The sequence below is a fragment of the Oxyura jamaicensis genome, chromosome 1 (genome assembly GCF_011077185.1).
Source record: "Oxyura jamaicensis isolate SHBP4307 breed ruddy duck chromosome 1, BPBGC_Ojam_1.0, whole genome shotgun sequence".
NCBI lineage: Eukaryota > Metazoa > Chordata > Aves > Anseriformes > Anatidae > Oxyura > Oxyura jamaicensis.
In genome coordinates, this window is record NC_048893.1 from 173,714,141 (window position 1) to 173,737,157 (window position 23,017).

General features: G+C 39.3%; 1 protein-coding gene across 5 annotated transcripts in view; it reads right to left on the reverse strand.

Moving 5' to 3' along the window:
• The window catches only part of EPSTI1 (epithelial stromal interaction 1), a 55,735-nt gene that overhangs the window by 16,999 nt on the left and 15,719 nt on the right, over window positions 1-23,017 (reverse strand). For all 5 annotated transcript variants that reach the window (XM_035322295.1, XM_035322282.1, XM_035322287.1 and 2 more), the window contains 4 exons: window positions 18,963-19,036; window positions 18,262-18,345; window positions 12,447-12,520; window positions 2,122-2,215 (listed from right to left, as the gene is read on the reverse strand). In XM_035322295.1, coding sequence (XP_035178186.1) covers window positions 2,122-2,215; window positions 12,447-12,520; window positions 18,262-18,345; window positions 18,963-19,036 — 326 coding nt within the window. The remainder of the gene's footprint in view (window positions 1-2,121; window positions 2,216-12,446; window positions 12,521-18,261; window positions 18,346-18,962; window positions 19,037-23,017) is intronic.

Genomic DNA, 23,017 nt, shown 5'->3' on the forward strand with positions numbered 1-23,017 from the left:
AAGAAGGCAAATTTGTTCACATGCATCAAGTAATATTTGACACTGAAATTTGAACTAGATGTACTAAATTAGTATCACTATCAAAGAAATGCTGCAAGGGAAAAAATCAGTCAACATGGCATTGTCCCAGATTTGTTTTAGAGCAATAACTTTAAATAAAATATATATATATATATATTTCCCCCTCTTTTAACATGCATATCAGGCACTTCGTAGTTTTATCGCACATCCCAGTTTCAAATACATTGCTCCTGAACGTTTTAGTTATTCTGAACAAAGGAGACAGATCCAAGATGACATCAAAATTAGAGTATAAGATTTGCCAGTGGTTTAGTCTTTCAGTACTATGCCAAGTTTATTTAGATAATAACTCATTAGTTAGGTGCTTCAGATTCCTTACGCAGAGCACAGACGGCTGTGTGTATGCCTACAGACTGTATCTCATCCAAGTTGGTTCAGTTCTTGCTAACTGTATTGCTGCATTATAAGCAAGTGATAAATTGATTCACAAAAGTATAGACATGCTGCCATACAAAAGACATGCATCAGATGCTATTAATAAAGAATAGTACAGAGAAATTATGAATTTTTATCTGTTTTAATACTGGTTAAGCAAAAGTTGAACTGTCGTATGTAATTTGGCATAACTTACTAAGAAATCCTCAAAACCTGCAACTAGAAAGGCAGGGGTATGTAGGTCAAGTAGAAGGCAAAGGCTGCAGATACACCTTTATGTCTGAAAAAAATCAGTGTTACTTTAGGCATCCACCCACTTCTGCACAGACACGCAGACACCATACTAAAATGCTGAAATCTATGTCAGTCTCAGGGCCATGAGCTCTCTTATGTTCACAGTTCCATGTTCACACTGTACAAAAGGCTGCGGAGCTGGGTTTTCCCTACTAAAGAACAAGCTCCTCACCATTCAGAGCATGGGATGCTTCAGAGGGAGGTAGGAGGAATTTCAAAACATCTTTTTTTTCCCTTCCCATAGTCCTTTGTCTTGCTTGTCTACTCAGGACTACAAAATACAGTCAGAAATCCACTCTGTTACAATTAAGTCCAGAGGACCCAGCACTGCTGAGCAGACATTGGCTCCTTCAAGCTATAAATCTGCTCATTTGTGCTAAGATTTCTCCTTGTTTTCCAGAGATACAAAATGACCTGGGGAATCAAAGGGGAAAGGAACCTACTTTCATTAACACCTTCCCTCTTCAAGCAACTGAAAATCAGGAAGAGATACTAGAAGCAAGACAGAGCTGTCATATATCGTTTGGAGAAATTTCTCTAGTGAGAGGGTTTTGCACATTTCCAAGGCTTCTGAGGAAACATGCAGGCAAATTTTTACATCCCTTACACAGCTGTTGGTGTTCAAGGTTGTATACAACTGAGGATTACCCAGTTTAGATATTTCCAAGTTTTTGCTGACTTGGGACCATTGTTTGTAACAATAATTTCTGCCTACTTGACTGCTTTGTCATCTCCCAGTTTGAAACCCCTCTAAAGGGGAAGATTTCTGTCTTCAGGGTTAATATTCCTCACTGAGGGTTTTTACATCAGTAGGAATGCTTGGTTTAGATGTGAAGAGACTAATCAGATGTGCAAAAGGCTTCTTGAGGCAATTAAAATAATGAAACTTTAGCAATACTTTATCTATTCCCTAATTACATTGATACTTACCAGGCTCATTCAAACTGGGATAAAGTCCCCAAGCACTCTACGGAATCACTTTTAGGATGCAGTGAGAAATAAGCTGCGCTTCCGACTAGATTTTCGGTGCAGCAGAGCATCTGCTGACATGAACTAGTTGAGATTTCATAAAAGCTTGCCACTGACTGATGGGTACAGAGCACATTTAAGATTCTGATCTCAACATAGAATATAAATCTGGCTCATATTTATCAGAGAGAGAACTGCGAGTAATAAAGGCAGTCCTCTACTATGTAGGATACTCTGTCGATTTATCACAGACAACGTAGGCAATTCACCCAGAAAGACTCCTTGGTTCTCACTGAGTTATGTATAGGCAATTAAAGTCAATTAGAATATTCTAATATCACACTATTGACAGCACCTGGAAAGTTGACAGAAAAATATTGCACATTCCACAGTTTTGCTTACCCGTGCTGTTGATTCTGGGCCACGATTAGCAATCTGACAGGAATCACTCTTTGGCAAGCCCAAGTCCAATCTGTTCAATAATTCATTGGTTTTGCTACAAAGAAATCCAATCCAGATAGAATTGTTAGTGCTTCCATAAAAATAAATACAGATTTTTATTCCACCCTTGGAATCTAGACTAGACATTTTATCATGTGACTGATGAAAAACATCACAGGTGGAACAAAAGGTTATGGGAACAGACAGAATGAAAGGGGACGGAGGAAACAGAAACTATATTGTGGATAAGACATTTGCTGGGAGAATTTTTTAGGCAAATAGTTATTGTCATTTGCATATTTGCAGCCTATAGGGGCTATGCTTTCTTTCTGCATGGTAAAAGCTCCTAAAATACAGACTCACATACCATTGGACTTCATCAGAATGCAAGTGCTTCACTGAATTGTTGCAAATCCTTTTACCAGATCCATAAATCTCAGATAAGTAATGTAAAAGATTATTTTAATGCATTTTCCTTCATTGTTAATACAATGCACCCTTACAACATATTACTTAATCAGGTAGCAAGATTTTGAACCATTTTGTAGAATTAAAAAAAAAATGCTTGTCTTTAGTTGAAAAAGAATTGCACAACATTGTCATTTCTCATTCTGGCAAGGACAATTTTATTTTTCCAATGGCATCCCTTATAAACCATATTTTCAAAGTAGCATCGGGTGTCTCACAGTTTCATAGAATCCTAGAATGGGTTGGAAAAGACTGTAAAGATCATATAATTCCAACCCGTCTGCCATGGGCAGGGACACCTTCCACTAGACCAGGTTGCTCAAAGCCCAAGTACAGATAAGCAAAGTCACAGAGAATAACATCAATACTAAAAGCAGGAGTTTCAGTGCCGTGATCGGGAATCAGTTTCATAACCTCCATGCCCAGGCATATACATTCAAGTCCTTGCTCACTCAAAAGAGTAGAGTTAGAAGCAATTTTATTTCTGTATACAGCTTTGCAAAGCATGAAAGTACTTCAAGAGGGATTCAACACAAAGATTTACTTTCCTGACAGGGCAGCCAGTTAACTCTGTGGGGGAGAAGATGCCAACAGCAAAGAAAGCTACTTAACCTTGCAGAAAAAGCCTTGTCTGCCAAATAGTGATGATGACTAACTGCAGGAATAAACTGTCAAAAGTGGTTTTATCTTTCACTCCATGTCCTGAAACAGAGTAGATGCAAAATGTTCTGCTGGTCAGTGGGTGTATTGAGGAGAAGTGCAGAAAATGAAAAGGAACCTACCTACAAGTTCTTCTGTGCTACTCTACAGAATATAAAAACACGTTAGTTATTTAAGTACAGAGGACTTGCTCACACTGTAGCAAACCATGCCTTTAGAGTCAGCATTCCAAGTTACTCCCTTTCCTTCATTGCCTGGGAAGTTATGATAACCTCAGCCAAGGCACAATATAGAAAGAACCAAGTGATAAACAAGAACACAAGATTCCCTGATCTACAAAGCAAGATACCCTGATCTACAAAGCACCTGTATGTTAAAGGAATTAATCATATCTTCTTATCCAAGCTTTAAGCACACACTTTTTTTTTTTTTTTTTTTTTTTTTTTTTCCAGGAAAGATGAGTGGTAGAGTGGTAGAGTGATGAGATTGCACGGAATAATTTTGGGAACTTGAAGTTTTAAATTGCAGATAGCGTTTCTCTACCTATGCTAAAATTACTATTTATTTCTACACCAGAAAGACCAAGAACTCCTACAGAAAGTCTGGACTATATCTGAGAAGGTGGTACTCTGTAAAGAAATATCTGGCCTCTTGGGCATATATCTGGATGCCTTAATTCCTTACAGATGGTGAAAGAATGACTTGGGATATGTACAAGTTCTCAGTATTTGCATAAAAAGGAGGTGGATGGCTAAGACATTACTCTCCCCAGATCAGCACACTGGTACATGAAAAGCTAACTCAGTTTCGGTATTAAAAAAGATGCTTACAAGAGTGGAAGCAAATAAAGTTTCTCAGCAAAAGTGTGTACTGCTTTTGTGTACAGAAAGCATCCCACTACACCACATTAAGTGATACAGTAATAATGTTTTCCTATCACAAGAAAGGAACACAGGTTTCTGAATATGACTGAAGACAAACTCTGTCAAGTCACTCATCTATGTTAATTCATTATGTATTGTCTCTGTGAAAACCCAGCAGAGCATCTTGAGTTGCCAGACTGTCAAAATGTTTTCTGAATGGTACTTTTCATAATATTAATCCTAAAGTCATAATAACGTAGAGCATAACACAAGCCATGCTGCAGGGAATGGGGGAAGTCAGCGAGATGACAGTTCAATTAACGTTCCAGAGAGGAAGGCATTATCTCCAGAAGGAAATCAGCATATCAGTGTCCATAGGTATTTCACATACAGACAGTCAGAGCAACATCTCACTCTCACTTGCTGAAACTTCAGGGGCTAATCAAAAATGCTGATAAAATACAGTCCTCTAAAATAATTAATATGAAGGAAAGAAGAAGATGAGCTGAAGAATTGTGCCAAGCATTATTCTGCATACAACAGCCTCCTGATATTATTTGAAAAGAGTTAGGCAGAAGGAAATACAAAATTTAGACAAAGCAATAAGATGGCACCCTTCTAACAGGCTGTTAACCTGAGCTCTTACTTCCCCGAAACATCAGGCTGCAGGGAAGAGAGCAGCGTTTAGAAGCACTGGTTAAGCTGAGGCATTCTTACAAAAATATTTTGTGTTTTGTGTTGTATTCTGTAGTTCTGTTTCCCATCACACAATTGGGAACAAGCCTTTTGCTACACTAATTAAAATAGGCTACCCCCATACTGGCTTAATAGCACCAGGCAATACCCGTAGCAATGGGAACTCAGCGATCTGCATTGTGGTAACAGTTCCTGGCATAGTTTTGACCTGTTCCAAATAGTACTTTCCCAGATAACTGTTGGCTGCTGTCTGGGAACTAATATTAACCACAAATATCTCCCATAAGGCTCTATGGATGCAATTGCCCCATTTTGGGAGGTAAAAAAACTTTGCTAGCAACAGAAACAGGCAGCCTCAAGCCTGTTGGCCTCAAAAGTGACAGTGATTGACAGTGTTAAATTTATTAGTACTGATGCAGCTGTGGTGGAGTGAAGCACTGTCAAGCCTGGGGTTGAAAAACTCTTAACAGCTGTCATGGGAAAATCCTGACTCTGTTGCCAGTAACATGTTGAGTAACATGGGGACAGTGCGTGACCATCAAAGTCAGTCCATGTTGCGACTCTTTCTGTGGGTCCTTAGATATAATGCTTTACATTTCACAACTGTTCTTCAAGCAGAGTCTTTTCTTATGCACCTCTTACAAGCTGTCACTTAAAAACTTATACTTGAAGTGCGACAAGTACATGTAGAGTGTAGAAACGTGAATCTGTTAGGTGTTCCACTGAAAGTGGTGTAATTTAGGGACTTACAGTAGTATATTCTGCACCCTCACGAGCTACATCTAGATCAGGGAATCTACATGTATTTCAAATTTGGGGGGACTAAAGGCAAGTGCTCTCCATATTCCCACTGAGGTAAGACAAGGGGGCGGATATAAAAGCCTGAATGAGCCTAGGTTCCTTTGGCCTAGAAGATGAAAACAATTTTTCTTCCTACAAATATAGCTCTTGGCTTTAAGTCCTTTTCACAGACTAACATTAAAAATGCATCAATTAAGAAGGCCTCTCATAATTTCATTACCGCTTCCCAGTGAAACCAGTGGCAGTTAATTCTTTTGCTTTAATTGATGGATATTGAAATGCCAGAATGTGGAAAAATATACCAGCTTTAATGCCAGTGCTTTAAAAGAACAAAGCACAATATTGTTTTATATATCATAAATCTATGTATTTCTCTTGACAATTTTTAAAAGATAATGGACACTTACTGCTGCTGAAAACAAGACAGTTCCTGAGCTCTTTAGTTTCTCAAGCTGCAGGATCTCTGGCATTACAATTCTACTCTAACAAATGTCTATAAGTATGCTAAGAGCCATTAAAAAAAAAAAAAAAGTAATAAAAAATAAAAATAAACAAGCCTAAGCCAGATAAATCATTATATTCATTTCAGAGAGGAGACAATCTGACTGGCTAAGACAACATAAGCAGCCTCTCATGCTGAATGACAGACACACCAGGTTCCAAATTCATGGCCAGTGAGCAATGCTGAAGTGATTTTTCACCCTTTCCCTCCAATTCTACCAAAAAATTAACAACCATGCATAATGCATACCTAGTGTTAGTTTCATACATCACCATTCATTATGTTTTTTAAACAGTAACAGGACTCCCCTTCTCAAAAACAAAACATGAAACTTAATTTCTTTCAAGATGCATCTTTTTTCAGCACCAACAAGCATACCTATCCTTCTCCCCACCTCAGCATATTTAATTGGCTAAGCATAACAACTTCATATACTTTTGCAGAAATTAAGATCTGTTGCTTAACTCTACGTAAGTCTACTTGCAAGAAAAGCTGCCCTTCATTGCCATAAAGTCCACGGTGGGTGTGTTCTCACTACAGGCCTAAAATTAGGCTAGGTTGTGCCAGGCCCAGACAACCAGCAGACAGAACAGAAGAAAATTTTGAGGTCTAAACCCTGCTCTTGCTCCTTCCTCAGCAACAGCTTTACCTTGTGCACTACATCTCAGTCATGCATCTGCTATGACCAACAAACCAGGCTGGCTGAAACTAGGGTGATTGTTGCTCTTCTGTCTCATGGCTTTACAATGGCCATCAAAATCAAATCTTAAAATAGGAGAAATTCCAGAAGTTGTCCCAAAGGTAGATGAGATTACTGCCCATTTATGCAGCTTTCCCATTGCTACCATGTCAGGACATAGAGACTCCAAGCAGAGCTGTATTTGGTATTTTTGAATATGAAAATAATTTGCTTAAGTGTGAATGAAGCTAGAGGCCAAAACCAAGAAATGTGAAAACAAGTTCCACCAAATGCACATACTTCAAAATTAAGCCATTAAGAAAGTTATTTTTAAGAAAAACACCTCCATCATTTGCCAACAAGCATGCTTTCAGCTCTACATGGATTCTTGTTCTTTACCTCAACTCTAACCCACACACAGAGAACAGAATCCACTTTGGGGTAAGAAGAAAAAAAACAAACATTAATGATGTGCAAAGTTGTCAGCATGAACTGATACACTTCTGGTGTTGTTTTATTATTATTATTATTATTATTATTATTATTATTTATTTATTTATTTATTTATTTATTTATTTATTTGTTGTTGTTGTTTTGGTTTTTTTTGTTGTTATTTTTTGGTGAATATGTTTGTGGAGATTCATCTTTTGCTGGAATTTATAAGATGTAAGACTACACAGTTGAATAACTAACCCATTAAATTCCTGTGTGTTGTAGATGGCTCTTCCCCAATGCACTTTCCTGAGAAGAAAAGCTATCCTCTGGTTATGTAGTTTACTTACTTTATGCAGTATTCACAGACTTCACTGGGAGTAATGCACAAGCATGCCAAAGAGGACTTGCACAAATCTAATAACAATGATCAAAACGGTGCTATCTTTGGCTGGGTATTTATGATCAAAACGGTGCTATCTTTGGCCATTTTTGCCTGCAAGTCTTTGAGCATGAGGTCTAGGGAATAAGAACAAAAAAATGTGGCAATTGTTCATTTTAGGTATAAGGCTTGAAGAAAGTATAAAAATAGTAATAAAAAATAGGAACTTTCTCAGCAGAATTATTTTCATCACTTCCCACTCACACACAAAACTATTTTTTTGTGTCAACCCACTTCCTTTTTTTGTTTTCCTGACAGAATGAAATAATGCTACTGAGCTATTTTTTCCTCCCACCGACTCATCCAATATTCTTGGAAGTTATTTTAGACATCAAGTTTCATTTATTATCTGAAGCAATAAGCATAAATCCAGTTTTAAGGAAAATGCAGTTTTGTATAAGTCTATTGCATAGATCTTCCATTCTGTGTGCTCCATCTGCATGTGCAATCTGCTTCTATATTTTCAGCCAGCTTGCATGGGCAGATTAATGCATACAATTAGAAAGCAACCTCACAGGCGTTCAATAAACTGCCTTCATTATTACACTCAAGAGAGTCCCTTTGGATGTCTATAAAAGCCTAGTTTTCTGCCTGTTAGCTAAATAATTGACAACGCTTAAAATAATCAGGAGCAAATGAACAAAATGAAGACCATTGTGGTGAAAAGAAGCAAACAAAAGATTCTCAAGGCTGCAAACCTTTTTGTGAGAGCCCTCTCACTCTCTTTCGCAACCTACATTGAAAGTCTGGTCAGGTTTACATTTGCACTTCTGTGGGGAAAATTTGTTACCAGCCTGCTGTTTGAACCACACATCACAGAGGACTGAAAACTGGCAAGGACGCAAGTATTTATCCTGTAAAAATAGATAAATAAATAAAAATTCTGGTTTGATTCAGGTTTTATTTTCTTGCATTTTATGACTTTTGAGAAAACTGCCTTGGCAAGCAAGCGTATATCAGCTTGGTTTGGTGAAGCTCCTCTACTGTGTTTGGAATATGCACTCAGAGGCACTCTGGCAAATTGCGTTTCCAGCTCCAAATTCTGAGCTGAATATATCAAGCACACACATGTATCAGAGTGCAACAGTGCCAGGAATTTTTACAGGAGTGCAACCTTCACAAAAACAGAGACATGAGTGTGTAACAAAGGCAAGGGTGAAGTTGTACAACTGCCGTTGTGTGCTCTTAAAAACAAACCTTATGTGTGGACTGCTTTTCCCATTACACAAATTGGTAGATGGCTATTAGAAATGCAGGGGACCACATCCAACACTACGGTTTCTGGGAAGTCACGTTCAAATTAAATGAAAGCACCTTATCAGAGAGCTGGGCTAAAACCTTGTGGAAAGATAGCCTACAGTTCAGGCTCAGGTTCACACAGCTTACACAGAGCATTCATGCAAGCCACAGAGAAAAGCAAGTCACGAGTTGGCCATCCCTCACTGTTGTTTAAATGACAAATTTTGTGTCCTAACTAAAGAGGGGCATCCTGACAAGTCTTGGGCCAACCATCTAACCATTTCTTCATTCCCATTTGTAACATTACACTCAGTCCTTTCCTCACAAGGATTAGGTAATTGCAAAGCATGGACTACATGTTTATTATCTTTTAATGCAATCTGACAGAAATACAGCCTCTACCACAGGCTATCAACGTAAAATGCATCCAAGACACCATTACTCAGAAGAAAGGGCTCCATTTCACATATAAGTAGCTTTCAGTAGGGAAACGTGCACGTACTCTGTATTTTCTAGATCTGGTATCTGCAGAGGCACAGCCACAGCAATGCTATCACCAATAAATCCCTCAAGTGCTTCTCCTCTGTTAGCACCAACCCCAGCAATCCTGTCTTGCAGCAATTCCTCCAGCCCAAAGACAGCTCCTGAATGTTGTTCAGACTTTTTATACAAGGCTACTTTAGAACATACCTGTGAGTTTTACCCAGTTCAGTCACCTGGACTCTCAGATAGAGCCTTCATCCAGCTGACCCCCAAAGAGACTCACAGCCCTTTCCACAACACTCTGCATGCATGCCTAGACCTCATTCTTGCAAGAAAACAACACTTACTCTAACAACTGCGATAACACATACAGTTAACTTTCAAGGGCCAGCTCCACACAAAGATGCTAACAAGGGTTTCAGGAGATAGGAAATACCTGTAGTCTGCAGGCAGGGGACAAGGCAGCAGGCAATTTTTCTTTTTGGCATTTGCTTATTTCACGTATACACCCTTAGAAAAGGGATTTCACTGAGAAGTCCATGTTTTTAATAGTGATGGGAATTGAATCAGAACAAGGAACTTCTGGGCAGTCTTATGCATTATTTGCAGAGCATGCTAATGACATGAGAACCATATCTGCCTTTCCATATCAAAAACAATCAGCATTTCATACCAGAGAGGCATTCATCGGGCTGTACCCTGTGGAGGAAGATACAGCTGATGGTGGTGATCAATTTAAAAGGTTTCCCAGCTAATGAGACCATTGGTAGGCATTGATCTCCCCAGGAAAATACTGATGTTGCAGCTACAGATGCTTGTAGAAGACAGACTAACAAGGCAGCTTATTTTTTGAAGTGGCTCCACAGACATGGCTTTGCAGAGGTCACTGCTTTATATGCAGTGCATGACCTCTCCCAAGCAGGGAAGGAAATCAAAATATTCTAGCACAGACAGTAAGGAAAAGGGCACAACCTCATATTTGTTCTCTTTGCCACTAGACACAGGCTTTTAGATGATGGAAGTAATGAGTCACTCATTTTTGCATAGTGCACAAAAGCACACAACTGCTTTAAATACCAAGCACTTTTCTAGTAAATAGCAGTGCATCATTGGAGTTACTTCACAAGATCTGAAATGTCACATAACATCTTGCCATTACTATGGGATGGTGTGCTCTGAAACACCAATGCATCTTACCAATGACTTCAACATCTGGTGGTAAATCCATTACTGCTCAAGACCTCCCTTCCTCTTCCCATCAGGGGATTTCATTGTACCAGGGAAGGCAGTAATGTTATTTTGTACAATATGAAAGGCTTTTGGTTAACCAAAATTGCATTCACTGTAGGTAGGCTTTCAGCTCACATCTTTCAGTATCTACAGGACTCTCCTGGTATATGTTTAATAAACAGCATATACAAATAATATCTTGACAGCTAGACATCTCTGCTGCAATGGAGCTCAACAGTCCACCTTTAATTTCAGTCACGTCAGTCAGTTTGGTTTCCTGGGATGACTCCAGCTGAACACTCACAAGGCTCTCCTAAATCAGTGGACAGAGTGGCTGCCAGCCAGTCTCCTCTCAGTGCCCAGACAGCCTGAGACCCTGCTACACCTGGGGACAGACTGACTGCCCACATGAAGGTGTTCCAGAGCATTTGGGGTTGCTTTTGACATGACCAAGCTTACTTTTAACAGAAAAGGCACTAACCAGCAGAATTCCTTTCACCCTAAGGGAAAAAAAAAAAAAAAAAGATAGAGAAGATGAGGGAAAGGGAAGATGTGTCTTCATTCATGACTAAATAAGCCTTAAGACAAATAAACAATTTAAAGAGGAAAATAAGAACCCTCACAATCCCCACAGGAAAAAAGCAAGTCCCATAACTGAGGACCCTGTACTGTAAAGATTTGATGAGGTTATTTTGGGCTCGGCTCAAAGAGCATGAAAGTGTCTGTCAGGAACAGACAGATATTAACATTGTGCATGGTCTTCAGTAATCCTGAGGAATCAGGGTGTGCTGAGGGGAAATCCATGCTGGGACAAGCAGAGGACAAACTGCAGGCAAAATGACAATATATAGAGACAAACGTTAGCAATATATTTTAGGAAAGAGCTGTACCTAAAGCTAAACAGGAAGAAATAAGAGAAAAATGTCAAGAAAGGCTGAGATCAGTGAGAAAGCTCTAAAATATCTATAGATTAGAGAACAGAGTCTGGGCAAATGATGAAGGAACTGGAGCTTCTAGCATGGGACAAAACTGACTCCTCCAAAGCTCACAGAGGAAGAAAGAGCAATCAATCACGCTAGGAACACAGGTGAGTAATTTCAGGAGTCAAAGATAAAAAAAGGTAAAGGTGACTGAACACCATTGTGTGTTAATTATGTGATGGAATTAGTCTGGATCAGTTAAAAATAAATAAATAGGGTAGAGTGAATTAGCAAGGCAGGAACTTCATTGCCAATGGAATTAATTATGTCAGGACTTAAGCCCTATCTAAATCTGATATTAAAGAGAGATTATTGGGAAACAGGTCTTCACTGCAGATCTCTACATCTAAGCTGTAGAACTGTAGTGAATATAGAATCCTCATTTTTTTTTTTTCATGTGGGTTAGATTTCTTTACTATTCACTAAAATAAATGGGTGGAGATGTAATTTAGATACTGCTTTGATAATTAGTCTTGGATTGAATGATCACATATTGATTCAGTTAGAGAAAGAAAGCACAAAGTCAGTCTATAATTCACAGTTTTCGCTTCAAAGTGTATGCTTTGAGAAGCTAAGAGAAATCTACTTAACCAAAGAGCTAACAGGATAAGGTATGGAGGAGGCTTGGAATATTTCAAGTAAAAAAAAAAAAAAAAGTGAGAACAACAGCAGAAGCCAAACCCTTCTTGATCCCCAGACTAGCCAAAAGAAAACCAGCCAACCAAGCAAACAAACAAGAAAGTCCAACCCCATATACCAGAAGGACAAGAAAATGAGTACATTTAAATAGTAAGTTTCAAATCTTACTTACTAATATCGGTCTTCGAGGAACATCTCTCTTCTTTGCATTTCTTGTTGCCTTTTTTTAACTTCAAGTCTCTCTGCCTACAGCATTAAAAACAGGAAAACATACTTGAGATTTCTAGTCAGCAAGAAAAAAAAAATGATTTTTTTAGTTCAAGCATTTCTATATTCTGGTTCTGAAAACAACAATAGCAGCAGCTGGGTGCACAAGTGACCCAATCCCAAATTTTGAAGTATTCAAGCACAACCAGACAAACAACTCCTACTAAACTCATCAAGAAACCAATCTGAAAATGACACCATGCTCCTGGCTGATAGGTGTACCCTCACAAGGGGCCTAGTAAGCCTTCATGACTCTCACACCACTGTTAGGACCACTTCTCCTAACATCTGGTGCAACACTGGTTCTAGTAAGAAGGTAGAGGATGAGAACCAGAGCACAAAAGCCAATCTTAGCCCTGTAGCACTGAAAGGACAATGATTCAAGAAGATGGACCTGTGGCCTTCAGGAGCATCAGGTACTGATCAGTTTGGATAAATGTTAAGGCTGATGAGGATGGGAGACATTTATGCTTATCCAGTGTTACCCACTTATGCTTATCCAACTCTACCTCAGATACTATGTCCAGTGCAAGAGTCAACCAAAGTCTCAACACATAAAACTCATGGGCAAATCTGGATACCACACAAGCGATCTGGTCCTTTAACATAAAATGGCACAATTTCCAGGGGAAGGGTAGTCTGAGCTACTCTATCCCTCAAAGAGAAGCAGAATAAAATTTTAAAATAGAGCAGAAGCTTGAGAACTTTCTGCAGCAGCAATATGTAGCTCAAGCTAAATTCCAGTCAAAAGGAGGCCAGCCAATTTTTTTTTTTTTATTTTTTTTTTACATGCAGGCTGTAAGTAGGTCCGGTGGGAAGAACAGTCAAAAGGCAGTTCAGTGTATTAAAAGCAACAAATCAGAAGTGCCAAACCATGATTTCAGCCCTGCTATATTTTGAGCACAAGGCTCCCACTCTGCGGTTGGTGGGGGGATGCTGCAAGAAGAGTGCCTATCTGAGGCTCAGAACAGCTACCACCACATTGAGCAAGCAGGCACTGCCACCTCCGACTGTCACTCTGCTCACCTCCCACCTTCAGATGAAAAAAAAAGCAATTGTTTGGTAACCCAGCAACCAGACCTTGCTCTAAACAAAGTGCTCTGGAAATTTCAGAAAATACCTTAAAGAAATGAGAAAGGGACTGTAGCTGGGAATGGCCTGTTTGGGCAGAGCCCCAAACTGGAGATGACACTGGTACCTCAGGTGGAGGTGTTCTGCAGGACCAGGTAGAAAAGTGTTTGTGTGTGTGTGTGTCGGGGGATGTAAGGGGGAAAATTGATATTAGGAATATGGCTGTAACCCCCCATCCCATCATTTTCTTTCTGTAGTACAATCAATAGTATTTCAGAAAAAATGCAATTTACTGCCAGTCACTCAATTACTTTGCCTTCAGTGATTTTGGGGTGGGTATTTTTTAATTGGATAAAGAATGACTGTCTGGAAGAGATTTGCCTAACAAGTGCAAATTCCTTCTCAGCATGTGTTGGATTAAGAAAAAAAAAAATCCTGTCAGATGTATGCAGACAGGAACAGAGCCACTGCGTTGTGTAACAATGCTATAAACTGTTGAAAGACAAATGACTTAGAAGTTGTTATTCGGAAAAAGGCAATGGGAAATTAAACAAAAGAACAAAGACAAATCTCTGAATAAGGTGTCCTGTTGCTCAGACAGTTGGGATGTCGAGACAGTAGTAGAATGCATGAAGTACTGACATAACTAAAAGAAACCTCAAATTAAAGTAAGGCATATCACCCCACAATATGAGTAAATTTTGACAGTATTTAAAAAATAGCTTATTTGCTCCTATCCCATCCATCCAGAGACTGAGGATTTTTTAGGCAGAAAATTCCCATCCATCTGTGCAGCTTAACAACTTACAAGGGCAGAAAGGAAAGAAAAGAATCTGATGGCATCTATTATTGGCAAAGGTGGTGCTGATACCCTCATGGCAGCAATGAGAATTCCCAGACTTTTCACAATTACTGCTCAACGGTGAAATCTGATGACTTCACCTCTGAAAGACCATTTGAAATGGGATCCACCACCATGCAAGCCTCCTTTAAGTTCAAAACCAAAGCTCGCTGGAGTTGCCCTGCTCTATCTCCTAGATAGGACAACACAGTAATAAATATAATCCTTCAGTATCACAGTATCACCCCCATCTCCCACTAGATAAAAGAGAAGGAAATATCCTATGGCTGTTCTCCCACCAGGAGGCTGCCTGACGAAAATCCCAGTATATTCAAATTACTTACCAGTGGCTGGTGCAACTGCTTCCTATTACAAAGGTTTACCCTGGGACCCTTGCTTAGGATGCATACAAATGATGGGAGACAGGACTCAGACATTCTCTAACTAATGACAATCTATCAGTAGATATTGCCAAAGCACTCCACATTTGGCATGGTCTTCAAAAACAAAGCCAAACGTGGAACAGCTGTGATATTGAAGGTAAACATGTTGAAAAGCATTAGCAGAAGGTCTGTAAAGTGCCTGGTCTTAGCAAATTCCTGAAAAATGCCATTTGTGATGATTAACACAGTCAAATTAAAGAGCACATGATGTGATAAAAAATAAAATGAAATTACAGTTTGTTCTAAACAGGACATTTTGATGGCAGGATCGTTACTGTGCAATGTAAGAGCAGAAGTAAGAAAGTGGCATGCAGTAGAATTACGCTCAGCCTTTTTACTTCAAATCTTCTAACCTTTTCATAGTTAGTCAACATTTAGAATATACACAGGAAAGGCTAAAGGCAGGATAACAGGAACAGAGACTGAATGACAGGAAACAGAAACATGCAGCACACTGAAGTTACGCTATTTGGTATACAGAAAGCTTAAAAATCAAGAAGCCAAATATCAGGCACTTGTTTATTTTCTTGGGAATTTTGACAGTCCTTTCATCCAAAACACTCAAAGTAAGTTAGGGCTCAGTCTGGTCAAAATCTGTCATGTGAAGACTGTACAAAAGACACCAAGCTGCAGATGCCTGCTACTAATGAGCAAATAACAACACTGCTTCTCCCGTACTCCCACACTGTCTGCAGATCAGACACATATCTCAGCACTAGGGAGAAATACAGAAATAGGAATTCCCTTGCTAACATTATAAAATCTCTCCAAAATTATTTCTGTGAGCACTCAGAGCTCACTAGCTTAAGGAAAAGGAAAAGACGAACTCATGCAACCCCAGGTTACCCCATGAACAAAACAAAGCAGTCCCAGGACGAGCTGGCTGGCATTGAGCAAAAGGGATCCCAAATCCCCGCTCAGTGCTACACACAGAGACTGGTCTTGTGGAATATAGAATGGTGGGGGAAGGAACCCCTTTCTTTTCTTTGGGAGCTGGAGAGAGACAAGGTTGATGCCAGGAGTGTTGGTATTCTACCCTCATGGTTAATTAAAGAACAACAGAGACAGGCAGGTGCACTCATACACGTGGTCACGCAGACCTTCCACATTTGGGTACAGCTTAGGCAAACACCCGTTTTTCTCTAGGTCACAAAGATAAAGGAAGAGTGGATGTTGATTTTCTGTGAAAAACAAGTATTTAAGTATTAACATAAACAGCTCCTATGTTCATGAGCAGCATTGGGTTACAGCACATCATCCTGAGAGTCAAGGGAAAACAGAGCTGAGCACCAGCACCTGTTCTTGTCATGACACATTAGTTTGTAGGGCTTCAACATTCAAGTTTGTTGGCAGAGTAGCTCTCCAACTGTGGAAGTTTCAGGGTCCCTGACAATAAAGGCAGCTAGTCTTTCAGACCATCAGTTTGTTTTGTTGTTGAATGAATGAGCAAAAGAAGGACTGGCCAGGAAGAAGGCGGCTTGTGAATTTGCAGAAAGACTTTCTCTCAGCCAGTACCCTTTGGTTTAGTGGTCTACAAATCTATGACTTTAAAAAATAAAAATAAAAATAAAAAAATAAAAAGTTTCTCTCCTGTGGTAGCCTATAGTATGAGTACCTAAAGCACTAGTTCTTTAGGATCCCCTTTCTGTCATGTCTAGCTCTCTGGGTGAGAGATATCTGGGTGAGATATGCAAATAGGCATCTTTTAGTGGCTTTCTAGCATGCTTTTCTTAACCACAGAGTTGCTTTTTTAATATACGAATGTCTTCCAAGCAGAAATCTTCATCAGCTCAATTACTATTGTGGGAGACAACACAAATAAACAAATTCAGATTAAGAGTTCCTCTTCATGCTTCTCAGTTTTGTTTGCTTGCTTTGTGGGTGTAAGTTTATTTATTCAAATTAAACAGTTTGTTTGGCAAAGATGTTCGCCATGATGTTGCACTCTTCTTTAGAAGAAACTGATAGTTACAGTTTTATTATCTACAACACCTATAAAAATTTTATAATCTGTCAGTGTGAAGGTAAGGAAATTAAAGAGCATGAAAACAAAACTGATATATCAATATATTTTCTAGGTGTAACTATAAGTTATTGCAGTCTTGCAACAACTTCTTGTCCAGTGCCCATGGGCAAAAAACATATATTTAATAGCTGAATAAAATATAATTAATCCCCTTTCTACCATTGCTATCATCACTGTTTCTGGAGCTATACATGAGCTGGTAACTGTTAAAAACATTTCAGATGGTACTATTTATTGCCCCTGCGAGTTATTGTGTATGGGCTTTTTCACAAAGATTAATGCTAACCACTAAAAGACTGGGAACAAACTAAGCTTCATCTAGAGGCAATTAAGGCTATTTTTGTTTATGCATCTCCTTGTATGCAATCCAGTAGTGATGATTTGGGAATTAACTCTCAGCTTTCAGCTTCTGCACAGAAGATCATTTTTATTGTTATGGAGACAAAACTTGCAAACCTGAAATCTCCCTTTCCCTCATTACTGTTGTACATATCAGTGTCATGTTCCCCTTCCTCTTTTCTTTTTTTTTTTTTTTTTTTTTTTTTTCTTAAATGCTACATTCTCAGCCAAGTGCTACTTGGTCTCCACCAAGGAGAAATGAATGAATTTTTACAAAGGTTTATAAAGCACACGGGATGAGAAAACGCTTTGTGGGAATAACTAACTCAAAGAGACAAACACTTGCAAAATAAAACTGATGATTTGAAAGTGAGCTGTTGCTGGTGTCAATATATGGATACATGGTCGAAACTAGAAGGAAAAGAGATACTACATTTTAGCTATGCACCTGAGTGTGCAAGCCATAGAGGGGCTGAAGAAGCATTAGGAATTCAGGGGGCACTCAGCACAATGCAGTTAGACTATAATGACCTTTTCATGTTTGGATGCCTTTTCCACCATGACAGGCTGGATTTTCTTGTGTTCTTCCTTCCCATGTGTACAGCAAGCAGCTATGGATTTCTATAGTCTTTGTGCCACTTGCCACAATCAGATCTTACAGAGAAATCTCAAGCCAAAGTGAACTGTATAAGCTGTATCACTAGTCACGATGTTCGCCCAGACCCTAGTGTTCTCCCTTTCTCTCTACTAACTCTTCAGGTTGCATGCTACCAAAAAGCTAGAGTTTGTGAAGAACCAAAGGAAGGTACAAACCCCAAAGAAAATCAGGCCAGATATTCTTCAGTGAGCTACTATGAGGAGGGCTGGATTTCCCATTTCCCTGATGTTATCCAGGACTACCATTTCATTTAATGATCCTGTTTCACGTAGTTCAGGAAAACCAAGCATCAAGAAATAAACTTTGCTATTTGGTTCTGAATCTGCAGTAATCATGTTTTACCTTTTCTCTCTGAATTGCTTTCTTTTTCAGGATTTCAGCTTCTTCTGCTGCTTTTTTTGCTTTCATGTATTCTTCTCTCTTGTGCTGTATGAAATTAAAATTAAAAAATATTTCACATATGTACATAAAAAGAACACATAAGGTAACATGACTCTTGTACCACATGTCTTGCAAAACTGGAGTGCATTTGATGAAAGTTTCCAGAATTTTTTCTTAGAGACGCTGAATAAAGCAGGCTATGTAACCACTGCTCCAATATTGGCTTTAGGAAGGCTGAGAAATCTATGACTGATGAATGGGCATCCATGCAAAGAATCACACAGATGATCGATAACTTACAAGCATTTATACCTTTTATAACAGGAACAACACATCTACTACATAGCACTGGATGGGGGTGGTACATTGATCAATTAGTGAAACTATAGGCAGCACGCTGGAAGACACAGCGAGGCTTATAACTGTCTGTACTGGTTATCATTTTATATATGATCTGTGATACTGTTTGATACGTATTCATGGGCAGATTTCTCATTTTCTTTGGTGAAGATTATTTGTTTCTAGTTTTCTGCTGTTTCCTTCAGGTTTCATGACTTTCTTTTGTTGAGTAGCTGTGAGTTCATTTTATAGCCATATGAAACACTTCATGAAATGCGTTTTTTGAATTCCTGAAATAAACAAACAAATTTATTCTTCCTGACCTTTTGTTGGTATTTAGATTGCATGAGCATCATTTGCTGTTTTTGTCTTGCTGCAGCCTCTGATTCCTTTCCACCTTAAAAAAGAAAAAAAAAAAAAAAAAGTATAAATTGCATTTTGCATGAGCATTTAAAGTTAAAATGCCAGTCATTTCTGAACAGAGCAATATAACAAATTGAATGTACGCATATACAGAAAATTTTTCATAATTACAGTAGCTCTCTGACATTAATGAGAATGGGCAGGAGACCTTTTTGATCATTTTGTCCATCCGTCAAAAGCACTAGCTTATTATTTGCAGAGCATCCACTGTATCATCCACTCTACCAGCAAATATATCCTACTGTATGATCAGTTTACTGAGGAACTATTCCATTTTCAGAAGATCAGTCATGCTTAGCAGATGAGTCTTGATTTTCAGATCTAGCTCACCTCACCTTTGCTCAGTTTATCATGCACACATACTGAGTCAAAAACTTTACTGACCAAGGCTCTCTCCTTTATCAAGTTTAGGAGTCTGGAGTTTCTACCAGATATAACGGGATGTTATCATTTGAGTATCTTTTAGCAATGTCTTGGGACTTGAGGAAGAATCTGCTTTCTGAAATGGAAATCAAAACCTTTTCCACAGACCTGATATTCATATCCAACTAGCAGAAGGTGTCCTTTCCAAAGGCAAAGGCTCTCTACTGAGACCATCTAGACCTCTGGCCATGGTGTTCAGGCTTCCAATAAATAATAATAATAATTAAAAAAGCAGAACAAATAGAAAGTGCTAGTAGCTCCCAAGGGATGGGAAGGAGTGCTTCTGATTCAATTATTATGCTCTATTATATTCTGAAGTATTTTCTTGCTTTAGGAAAGCCAATAATTTATTCCCTTGGTTGTTGGAAACAAGCAAACAAACAAATAGAAAAAAACAACAGCAGTCCCCACTCCTTTCTGAGGATGAGGGCTATATTTACAGCTACTGATTTTCTGCAAAATTCCCCACTATATGACCATTAGTTTAATACAATCAGCTGTACCAGTGCTACCTGGGTGCCTGAAATATAAGACAACCATGCTAGATCCTTCATGATGGATCACCCTTGACTGAAAGTAGTGTTCTCCTCTTACTAATGGAAGACAGCCAATATTTACGTTACTTTGTGAGGTTCAGCAAATGGGAGATCAATTCCCTAAGCACAAGAACATTCTTATGCACACAAAAAACTTCGTAGGATTGAGCACTCAGGAATGACTGGCCATGCAGGATACAAGCAACAAGCTTTCTTTCTAACCTACTCTTGTCAACATTTAACACACTTGTGTTCACTGTCTGTTTCTGCATGTATTGCTAGATACCAGATCTAAATAAGTATTTTACTTACTGTCCTGGTTTCAGTTAGGATAAAGTTAATTTTCCTCCTAGTAGCTGATTTTGGATTACGATGAGAAGAGTGCTGATAACATGCTGATGTTTTACTTGTTGCAGAGCACTGCTTACACTAAGCCAAGGACTTTTCAGCTCCTCGCTCTGTCCTGCCAGCGGGCAGGCTGGGGGTGCAGCAAGAGCTGGGAGGGGACAGACCCAGGACAGATGACCCAAACTGACCGAAGGGGTATTCCATACCATCTGACGTCAGTCTAAGCAATATATCGGGGTGGCTCGCGGGGGGGGGGGGGGCGGCTGCTCGGGATTGGGCTGGGCATCGGTCAGCAGGTCGTGAGCAATTGCATTGTGCATCACTTGTTCTGTACACATTATTATTAGTAGTACCATTATTATTATTATTATCCTGTCTTAATAAACTGTCTTTATCTCAACTCACAGGCTTCACTTTCCCGTTTCTCTCCCCCATCCCAGAGAGGGAGAGGGGAGGGTGAGTGAACGGCTATGTGGTGTTTAGCTGCCGGACGGGTTAAACCACAACATTAATAACCATTGCCTATAGCTTTTCAGACAGGTTTAATTCCTTCAAGTTGGTTAGACTGTAATCTGTCAAATGTTTTACTGAAGTCAGGATGTATTATGACTGGCTAAATTTATACAATATGATGGAAAAAGAGGCCATTGCATTTAACAGGCATGATTTTTTTTTTTTTCCTCCACTCATTGCTTATGGGGGAGGGTGACACTTGCATCATTCATTGCTCTCATCCCTCCATGGTACCTGAAAGTTTGCCAGTCAAATACTACAGAGCTGAAATCCAGAACACTTATTTCCCTATGGAAAGCATGAGTGTAAAGAAACTTCGAGAATTCTCTGGTGATTTAGACTAGATGGGTAGTCTCTTAAAATCATTCTGAGAAAATAACATTGGATACTTTTTTACCTTAATGAGTACCTACAGTTCTGAAATTAGAGATGCTAGATATTTTTTCTCCCTCCTTGAGCTCTCTTCTGTTCCAAATTTGTTCCTCTGGGAATGCTAAGATCTAATAATCTTTGTACCTTTCCTCTTTGCAGAGACACTGAACATAGTGCATGTGTCTCAGTCTCCAGGGGTCTTTCTAAGTGGCAGCTAGATGGAGACTGAAGAGTTCATATAACCTCGCTGAATTCTTTCAGAAGCTTTTTTATTTTTTTTATCCTTTTATTTTTCATCTTTTTTTTTTTTTACTTTTTAAATTCACTTCTTTCCTTGGGAAGTTTTTAAACGCGGTGAGATCAGAGGGAAGTTAAGGCTCCCCACATCCACTGCAGGCTTCCCACCACATCCCCAGCCACACAGCCAGCCTGCAATGCTTTCTGAGCAGACACCACACATTAACTTTGTTTTTCAGATCTCACTTTCTTCAGCAATAAACTTTGCGGTCCTCTTGGGGCACAAGCATCTCTTCTAGGAATTGCTCACAGGTAGGAAGCAGCCAGTACACATGAGCTCACAAAGAGTATGCCTGGCAACACAACTGCATGGGGGAGTGGAAACACAAGGCCTGACACCAACTTGCAGAGTTGCTCACCACTGCCAACAGCTGGGACTTAGGCTGAAACATGGGCCTGTGTCACCTTGACTGCAGAAACAAATCTGGGCTGAAGACAGATCAAACTTCTCCAACTCCCACCTGGTATCAATTTTTATGTGCACAAAGCCACCCCAGGCTAATATGGGGTAGCATGGCTTATCAGCTTCATACCCAGGAGGTCAAAGCAGACAATAACCTGCAGTGTACACCCCCAAATTCCCTACAACAGCCAAAAGAAGGAAGAGGAACTCTACATTTATAAAACTAATAAAAGGCATCATTATAATCCTTCACTTAGTCATAATTAATTTTGCCCCGTTTCTACTAATGCAGGCCCTCAAGGGCATCCCACTTTGCTGCTCAATATCCTCATCATGTTCTATAAGAATGATGCTTTCAACTTTTGTCTTGTCAGCAAGTTTCATCAGCTCTCTCCTACCTTTTGTGCCAAAGACATTAAAGAAAGATATTAAAACAAGATAGGTCTGAAGACTGATACCTGAAAGCATTTCTAATAACCTTCTCTTTGCTGTAGCACAACCTGCAACCCTATTCTCTATAGAAGACTAAGGGTTGGTTGTTGGCTTTTTTCTTTCAATTTCTAATTAAAACACACACACACACACACAAACAAAACAAACAAAAACTTAACTGTCCCAAAGCACTACAGTAAATGCTTTATAGTGGTTACAATTGAAGAGATCTACTACAGTTCCTCTCATCTAGAAAAAAAAATGGTTGGTTATCTTATCAAACACATCAGCTCAATTCAGCGTGACATAAGTTCATGCAGCTTTTTACCCTGCTTTTCATTTACCCACTCTTGCAGTTACTTTTTATAAAGTTGGTAATACGGAGCCTCATGCACACGTAGCCTGCAAGTGCCTGAAGCTGCAGGGATCACTTTTACCTCTTCAGGAGCCAGCAATCAGGAACGCATGTGTACTGTCCCCTAAAACAGAGGAGGTTTTTTATGGATAACCAGAGGGTCTCTAACACTTGCTGTCCATCTGCATGCTAATGCCATATGTGCAGCCCTTCTGACACATCAACGAATAATGTTACCAGAAGGAGGGTTCATCAACCTATTTTTTTTTTTTTCCC